At 39.6% G+C, this 9,882-nt stretch overlaps 1 protein-coding gene across 1 annotated transcript; it reads left to right on the top strand.

The window, feature by feature from the left end:
- Positions 1-233: 233 nt before the first annotated feature.
- Positions 234-5,382, top strand: LOC144470248 (uncharacterized). Its single transcript, XM_078181193.1, has 5 exons — positions 234-335; positions 2,672-3,006; positions 3,341-3,422; positions 3,771-4,149; positions 5,009-5,382. Exons 1-5 carry the CDS (start codon positions 234-236, stop codon positions 5,380-5,382), a joined length of 1,272 nt encoding a protein of 423 aa, XP_078037319.1.
- Positions 5,383-9,882: the final 4,500 nt, after the last annotated feature.

Here is a 9,882-nt window from a genome sequence, read left to right as displayed (position 1 = left end):
ATATATTACATAGAAAATATTTTCTATTGTATATAATAATACATCGAAGCAAGTATAGTTCTCTAAAATCACCATAATCGAGAATACAAAATATCCCTAAATTCAACCATAAGCACGAAGTGGAATCATTCTAATTCTTTCTTGTTTTTTTCTCTTCGATCGAACCTCGATCATTTTTCGCGGTTAATTTCACTCTGATTCTCATTGCATAATCAGCCATTTTCGATGACAGCATGAAGCATCGACATTCAAACTATACTGATTTCGTTGGAGATGAAGAAAGCAACGAGGTGCAGATAATAGGAATAAAGAATTCAAACAATGGGTTCAATGGGGTATGTCTATCACTGCCTTTACGTTTCTCCCAAATTAATTATTATTTATTATATATTCATTTAATAAGCTATTTATTTAACATAAACGGGATCACGTTGCATTAGTTCACATACTGTATATATTGTATATATATATATAAAATATGTTTTATATAATACCTAGTTTAAATAGACGGTGTTACAATTAGTTATATTAACTCGTTATCATCATTAACCTTTTTTGATGACACAAATATTGAAATTTATAATATTAAGTTTTTTGTAGTTCCTTTTTCTAATGTTCAAAAAATAATTATATAAATCCAGATAATTAACCAATTATCAACATCATCAAACCAAGACGAGTATACTCGTCGAACATAATTAACCAGTTAAATCGTTCCATTAAATTTCCAATTAACCCTTTGCTCTATACATAAATATAATTAACATATATACAATATACATAATCTAACACAAATGACTGTCAATCATTTCTCCTAACTCGAAACAAAATTTGAATTTCCTGTCATCTAGAAATATTAACAAATATTACTGAACAAATATTATTAACAATACTGTCAACAAAATAAGCAACAATTTAAAAAAAAGAGACAAGAAAACAAATGGTAACAAAAATCCCCTGTTTCCGTCACAGAAATTATTAACAACAAAACAATGCTGATCAACGCACTATGGCACAGAAAAATCATAGTTCAAAGGGTTAATAGAGTTTAATGGGAATTAGGAAAAATGGGAATTAAAGCTCCAAATTCCGTATCTCGGTTCTCGTCTATGGTTGAACCGCGTTCGAAGCCATCAGCTCCGGCAACAAACGGCGCCGGGTGAAAATCCCGCAGATCCGCGGGCACCGCTAAGTGGAAACTCGGCTTTCAATCAGCGGCGATCTCATTAAAGACTGATTACACGATTATACCATTAGCGCACAATTTATCTTCATTTGCCAGGTGTCCGGCCGCTTATGAACGGCGCGGCACACAGCAGACACACACCGAGAAACCCATAAGCTGCGTCCCGATCAGATTAGGCCGCGATCGGCCGGCTATAAAAATCGCATCCGCCGATGTTTATATTATTTCGTCGTAAAATCAGGCCGACCGGACTAATTGCATAATAATTGATTACATAAAGGCGTTTCGTTGCGCAAAGCCGCCGTGTCGTTGCGCAAAGCCGGCTTTCGTTGTTCGCGTCTACGCCCTTCCTCCACCGTCTCTCGCGGCACCTTGCGAAATTATCTAATATCCTACGCCATTAAAATTGTTGCAACGTGATCCAAAATTATTTTTAACAAATATCGCCAAAGCTCTTAGATTTAAAGAATTATTAATAAGTAATTTAGTAAATGTTATATGTGTCACGAGACTCAATTTCATATCCATAGAAGGAATTTTATTTAATATAAAATGGAAATTCTAGACGCCGGAAAAATTATTTGCGAGTTGAAGCGGCTTCGCGGCGCAAAGGGTTAATTATTCGAGCCGCCGTGAACTCCGCCTCGTTCGCGATCCCTCGCTGTTTGCCACATTGTTAGCCGGCGCGAACTGGCAATCGCGTTCATGAGATCGCGCGGCGCAGAGTGATAGGGGATGATAGGCCCCCGGATCCGAGAACGTTGCCGAATGATTTACAATGGGACACCGGGTACCGGCTTCCTCAATCTTTTCCCTAATTTACCCGGCGGTTGCTTTTTTTACAACGAGCTCGTTTCGGCGATCGTCGGCGCGCCGACGCCGGATTTATGCGTTTCTGGCTGCGGTGAATGGAATCGTTGAATATCATTTCAGAATTTTGTTCGGCCGTTCCTCGCCGATTCGCGCGGAACTTTCTCAACATCTAGACGCAAATGCGGTTTTTATATTTTATAGCGACGTGTTTTAGGAACTTTTTTTATGGTTGTTAAATAAATGAATGGAGTGATTGTTTCGAGCTGGGAATTTTTGTTAATTTCACATCAAATGTTGAAAGTTCTTAAAATATTAAATTTTTGTTAAATTGTTAGGAATTGTTTTTTATGGAAAATGATTGAGTCGTTTGGAAAAAATTAAAAAATAAAAATTCTATTATAATATCTCAAATGTATCAAAAATAATTGTACATATTAAATACTAAATAATTAAATATTCCAACTGACATATTATAAATAATCGATAGAACAAGAACAAACATCGCAACCTGAATCACCATTAAACCTTAAAATCTCTTTTCTAAAATTAATTTAATAAGCAAGAACAAATTTTTCAAGATAAAATTATCCTTTTAAGATTAAATGAACATAAACTTAAATTTCATTTCAAATGATCATCTTTCGCTAATTAAATGCTAACTGATGCTTCAAGGTGAAGATCAAGACGGAGGTGCTCGACGAGATCGAGAATTTCTCGGCGGACGATGAACTGCACGTGGAGGAGATCGACGGGGACAGGAAGCAGAGGTTCGAAGGGAGGAAAATTGGTAGCAGAATGGGGTGCGCGCAGACGAAACCGGAAGCAGCGATGCCGGATGAATACGTCGACTTTGAGGAGTACATCGCCGCGTTGACGAGCGGGAAACGGCTGCTGTGCAGTCTCTGTAGAATCGACTTTCCGGACGAGGCGGACTTCAAGACACACATGGTCGGCCATAGCCGGGGAAAACTGTTCCAGTGCGGCTACTGTCGGAAACAGTTTTCGCGGTGGGTGGCTCAGCTTCCCTAACTATGCGATTATTTATTTAACAAAAAGCCGCTTTCGTATTCCAATAATTCTCTTCTATTTTACTCGATTTTTATAATTATTTTTCATTTGCATATTGTAAATTCTCTTCTCTTTCACTCGATTTTTATGATTATTTTTCATTTAGATATTATAAATTATTTGTATAATTTATTTAACGAATAGTCACCATCGTATTACAATAATTCTCTTCTTTATTCTCTTCTATTTTACTCGATTTTTATAATTATTTTTCATTTAGATATTGTAAATTATTTTTTAACTTTGGTTCGTGATAATGATTGTTGTTTTAAGGTTGACGACTTTGAAGGACCATATGCAGTTGCACGACGAGTTCAAGACGTTCCCTTGCAGTCAATGCAGCTTCCGGTTTCAGGTAATATTTAAATTATGCAAGTTGTGATGCAATTGTTGTGATTGTGTGTAATTTGTAGAAATAGTGAATTATTGTCGCAGTTGCATACAAATAGAACTAATGAATCACTGTTGCAGTTGCATATAAATTTTAAAAACTCAGTCGATCCTGTCTCTCAGATAAATTGCAACAAAAACAATAATTCTGTTGCACAAAAATTGCAAAATAATATAATAAAATCCTACACATAATACTACAACAATTATACAATATATGTATATATAACAATGTCCTACAACTACATACAAATTGCATACCAACGTATCACTCTTACTGTAGCACAAAAATCTCATCGTTGAAAATTTGCAGAACAAAAGCGACTTGAAAATCCACAAATCGGAGCTGCACACCGAGCGCAGACCGTTCGAGTGCACCGTATGCAAGAAGAAGCTGCTGCACCGGCAATCGCTCCGCGATCACAAGCTGATGCACACGAACGTGAAGCCGTACGAGTGCACGATCTGCAAGAAGAGCTTCCTGCGTCTGAGCAGCCTAAGGGCGCACAAGATCGTCCACACCGCCGATCTGCCCTTCAAGTGCGACCTATGCTCCGCGAAGTTCAAACGGTCCTCGGTACTCAAGACCCACATGCTGACGCACACCGGCGAGAGGAGGTTCGAGTGCGACATCTGCAAGCGTCGTTTCCACCTGAAAGGTGCTCTCAAGCATCATATACTCTCCCATTACGGTGAGCCGCTCTTTTATTTGTCAAGTTCCGCGCCGATGACGCGTTACGGCGTACAACGACCGCGGCTCGTAAAGCTGCGAGCATTCTTTTCGCCGGGCGTTTGACATCCTACGAGAGAAACATTGAGAGATATTGATGATAATAATTCAATTAGTGTATTCTTTAATAAATTAATATTTTCTAATTTATGAAATTAACAAGTGATATAGTATTAAAATTATATGTAAGAGATATCTATTTTTAAAATTGCGTGCAGGTTGATCATGATATTATTATAGCTTAAATATGACTCCTTGATTATATCTAGTTATAAATCATTGAAAATATAATTCTCGTACCTTGAATATTAAATAAAAATTATTCGAACTCCTTTTGCCTGTACAATCATATTAAAAAGTCACGTTCGAGTCACCCTTCATACTCTTTCATATTTCAACATATATATCCCATCTTAAAAATATAATACCTCCGTAAAAAAAAATCATAGAACAATTTAACTTATCTCATCTTAAAAAGGAGACTTTGAGCTTCAAATCTATGTAATTTCAATCAGGAAAAAAATTTTGTATAGTCTATACAAAAATTTAAACTTCGCAAGAATTGAAGAATTTAGAGAACATAAAGTGCCTCCACTTTTCCACTCACCACATGACCTATAAAATTTTTATTTCAAAAATGAATTAGGGTGTTGAAAAGCTGAGCATTCGCGCTTTTAAATGAGTACAGGTAGATTGCCATACGATTTTTTTGGACGAAGATACGGTTATTTGAATATGGACAATATCTGTCTGAAACTTTGTACGTCAGCTTACGGTGATTATTATTAATTAACGATGCGTAAATTGTTTGTACATTTTAGGAGTGAGGCCGTACAAGTGCGACGACTGTGGCAAGTGTTACAGGAGATCGTGGGGCCTGAAGTTACACATGTACCGGCACACAGGCGTGAAACGTTTCGAGTGCGACCTCTGCAAATCGCGATTCAGCGTGAAAACGAAACTGGCGAAGCACATATACGGTCACATCGGCGAGAAACCGTACAAATGCGGCTGCTGCGGTCGCCAATACGGCGAACGGTACCAGCTCAAGGCGCACAAATGCATCGGCGCCGTGCAGAACACGTCGAAAATCAGAATCCAGCAGCGGATGATCAATCTGCCAACGCAGATCGTATTCTTCCGGCCGAAATCGACGATTGTCTCGAAACTTGTCAATCCTGTCGTTGGTACCTGAACCACACACCTTCAGAGAACAGTCACAATGTAGCAGAATGTAGAGAAAAGTATTCAAAGTGCTGTTTAACAATGAATAATATTTTTATATCGATTAGGGCAAGTAATTGATTAATCATACTATAGATAATAGTAGACGATACTAATTAACATTAAAGAAATTCTAGACTGTGATACATTGTTTGCGGTCCATTATAATTATTAAGGAAAGTCTCGAAAATATAGAAATGCAAGATATTGTTGTATTGTTTGCAAGTTGTTATAATTGTTGAGGAACATTTAGTAAGTTTAAATATGGAAATGGGGAGACGTTTGAGGAATTTATGTCAAACATCTCACTCCATCAATCGCACGAAGGTCATTTTCGTTCAGCAACAATCTCGCAAAAGCGCGTCGCGACCGCAGCGAGACGAGGATCGAAACTGTTGTTTCAGCGCGAGAGACGGTTTCCCTCCGTCGCGGCGTTCGCTCTCCCATATAAATTCGAGCCGGTATTGAGACATAAAAATCATAGATAAGCGTGGCGCTCGGTTGTTGCCGGCTCTCTCGCCTCCACCGTCGGCTCGCATCGCGCAGCCGGCCTTCGGCTTCGCAGCTCTATTAATTAGAGAATCAAGCATCATGGTGTTACACGGCTGCCAATTAACCCCTTCGCGGAATTCGCGCCGCGCCGCGCCGCGCGGCGGCTGAAAGCTACTTAAATGGCAATAATGCCTCACTCGCGAGCGCACACGCGGCCACCGTAATGTATATTCCACGGTTTGTTTATGGGCTACCGGAAGCCCCGTTCGTAAATTTCGCGGCGCTGCCGCCGCCCGATGTTTACCAGAATCCCTTCATTCGCGACGCTGTAGCTCGCGAAACGTGGCCGGCGAAAAATCATCGGCGACGAGTTCGGTTGTTTTTATCGAGCGCGGTTACTGTGATTAGTCGTCGTTAGACGGAGCATCGATTTCCATGCGAGATCATCGAAAAATCTCAATGGAGGGAAATGATCGGCTAGAAAATTGCTCGACGTTGAGGCTATTTTAAAGCAACGTTAACATTCGATAGAGCAATTTGCGTAGATTCCATGCAATTTTGTATTGCAGACCGCACAGCTTGAAAATGTTAGATAAAAATCGACCAACTTCGTCCGAAAATAACTTCGCGAGAAATCATCGTAAATCAATGACTCTACCCTGAAATTAAAGCTTGAAACTTCTACTTTATACAAGTGTATCTATTATTATTATTATTTCTACGTTTGACAGTCTATATAGATTTTAAGTTCGGCGCCATTGCAACCTATAAAATACGAGGCCGTGTTCGCTACACAAACAATTGTCAAATTTGAAAAAATTCGCGTACTTTATAGAATTTTTTTTTAGAGATCTAGTTTATACCATAATAAAGTTCAATTCTTCTTCTTTAATATAAAAAAAGAAAAACTCTGCTACGATTTTTTTAAACAAAGTTACAGCACTTTGAAGTAACCCTTACATTTTTGTCGTTTACCACCGATATCGACACATATATTTAATATTCAAAGTGCAATAAACAAATCGTAGAGTGAATTACGCTATCCAGTTTTAAAGAGGAGAGTATGTACTTTAAATCCATAGTAATAGCAATCACAAGAAAGAACACGTTCAGTAGTTACAATAAAACGAAGCACCGTTTCATCGCGGACGATTCTGCGACCTCTACGATCTAAACGCTGTTGGCTCCGATTCCGCTAGATCCCGACGATCCCACTGCCCGTGGATCACGTCCAACAATAATGGCAACTCATCTATTCGAAATTGTAGACTTTTCCCGGCCCGGGCCGCGTTTGCATGTCGGCGGAGCTTAATAAGAACTCGGCTTTAATGAGTACCTAGCCGTGGAACAAAAGCCCGATTAATTCGAACCCGGTCCCCGACTCGATTCGGATCGACGCGAGCGGCCTAGCTTAGGTTCGTCATCAGTGCTCCCTCACATAATCATAGTGGTTGCTCGCGTATCGCCGGGACGTGATCCGCGCTTCATCGTTCGAACAATCCGGATCATTTCGTTTGCCGGCGGACCTTGGGAATTAGTGCTGCAACCCTTGTGGAACTGTACCGGTTGGAATCTAAGTGTCAGTCGTCTTAATGATCTTGTTTAATTAATGGTTGCGATTAGGGTTGAGGTTGGAGATTTTAGGGAAGGATGACATTATTTTTATTTGAAGTAATTTTTAGATTGTATTTTCCAAGCCCTCCAATTTGCAATAAGTCGTTCTTTAAAATCTACAAATCAATTTTTAAAATCTCTAAAACATAAATCAATCTTTATAGTGTCTTAATCATAAGTCAATCTATGAAATCTCTAAAACATAACTCAATCTTTATAGCCTGTAAAACGTTAGTCAATCTTTAAAATCTCTAAAACATAAGTCAATCTTTATAGTGTCTAAATCATTAGTCAATCTATAAAATCTCTAAAACATAAATCATTTTTTAAAATCATTAAAACATAAGTCAATCTTTACAGTCTCTAAATCATAAGTCAATCTTTAAAATCTCTAAAGCATAAGTCAATCTATAAAGTCTCTAAATCATATGTCAATTTTGAAAATCTCTAAAACATAAGTCAATCTATAAAGTCTCTAAAATATGAGTCAATCTTTAAAATCTCTAAACCATAACTCAATCTTTAAAAATCTCTAAAGCAAAATTCAATCTTTAAAAATCTCGAAAACATAACTTTCCAACGCAACTCTCTAAAACATCATCAATCACAAATAAACCTTCAAACAAAAGATAAACACGTGCATCCCCCGATCACTGATCAGATAACAATCATCCTCACGACTCCGTCAGTGCGTGGCCCGGCGATTACCAAAACGCACCGTTAATCTCTTCATCTGGATTTAATTGAACCATAAGCGACGCGCCATTTTCGTCGTGTCTTTTTCCCGTTAAACCTGTCCGGATACCTGTCCACCTGGAATTCTTTTCAAGGGTACATTATATAATTTGCTTTTGATAATACGCGAACCGGTCGTCGCCGGACGGTGCCTCTCTCTCTCTCTCTCTCTCTTTCTCTCTCTTTCTCTCTTCGGACCGTGTGTATCTCGAGCACGTGGGCCACGGTTCTGTCGCCGCACGTGAGAATGGTACTTTAAGGTGCGTGGACACAGCGGGGGCTCGCGTACGGTAATCCGAGAAGAACCGCCCTTTATCTGATTGCATCTGTGATTCGCGAGCCTCCGTGTAGGAACCCTTTGACCATGCCGACACACGCATGTCGCCACTCGGCCACGTTTTTCCGTCTCTATTCACGAATTCGCCGTGCGTACCGGTGCCGCGACCCGGTAGAAAAATTCCTGCCCCTTTTTGGGCCCCTGTATTGACCATCGACTTCAACTGTTAACACCTGGCTGATCTAGGAGACCTTTAACCCTTTCGAGATCGCATATCTTTTCTCAGTCGGTAGAAATATTTATTTATTTCTTTTATTTTTACATGAGATTAAAGTATATTATTATTTTATATATTTTTAAACTTTAAAAGAGAGTTGATAAATTTCGTTTTTTATACTTAATATTGTATTATATTCTACTACAATTTACACAAAACCATAGCTCGGAATATCCCCAAAAACCACCCTAACTAAACTAAAACTCATCTCTCTATCTAAAAAAGAAAATATATCAATTAAAATTCTCAATTAAAAATCAGTCGAACCAAAAATTAAGTAACAATTCTACGTAGCAAATGGTCGCTAAAACATTGCAACAACCAGTTTGTAGGTCGCAGCGAGTCTTCCAGAAACAAACAATCCAAGCGAGCGAAGACGTTACGGTACCATTTCCGCGTGAGCGTGTTGTCTAACGCGTTCGAGCATTATGCGGAGCGTCTGACAAGTCACTAGACATTATGAAACAGGTAGAAGAGAGCAAACGAAGACTAGACGAAGATAGAGAGGCAAAGGAAGAGGGGCGTTAGGTGGAAGATAATTAGGCAAACAGCGAGGCAAACGCGGATTAGCAGCGAGCGTGTAGCCGGCGCGACTGGCAATTAGGAATCCGGTCCGCGGCGAAAATAGTATCGGCGCCCGGTATCTGCGAGTCAGCCGTGATTAGCATAGACCGGCGAATAGAGCAGCCGCGGTGGGTGGGGAGTAATTAAACCAGCCGCGATCCTTATCGACATAATTAGGAGTTGGCGTGACGCTGCATAAGATCGCGCGGGTAACGCGCGCCGCGCCGCGCCGGCCGGACTGTCGGATCCGTAGATCTCCGCGATCAGGACATAATTAGACGAGAAATATGACTGCGGTGAAAATCCGGCGCGGTGCTATTCAAATCGGACGATCCGCGGAAACCGGGTCAATATTCGATTATACGGAATTATAACTTAGAAATGACACCATTGTTAATTAATGTGGGATTATGCGCTGTCGGTCTCTTACGATTTCATTCGTCTTTTTTCTTTATTTAATTCTTAGCGCAGGTTGGACACTTCTTTATTTAATTCTTAGCGCAATTTGGGCA

This window comes from Augochlora pura, chromosome 5 (genome assembly GCF_028453695.1).
Source record: "Augochlora pura isolate Apur16 chromosome 5, APUR_v2.2.1, whole genome shotgun sequence".
In the NCBI taxonomy this organism is placed as follows: domain Eukaryota; kingdom Metazoa; phylum Arthropoda; class Insecta; order Hymenoptera; family Halictidae; genus Augochlora; species Augochlora pura.
Note: the sequence above shows the minus strand (reverse complement) of the source record. Positions and strands in the feature narration are given on the sequence as shown.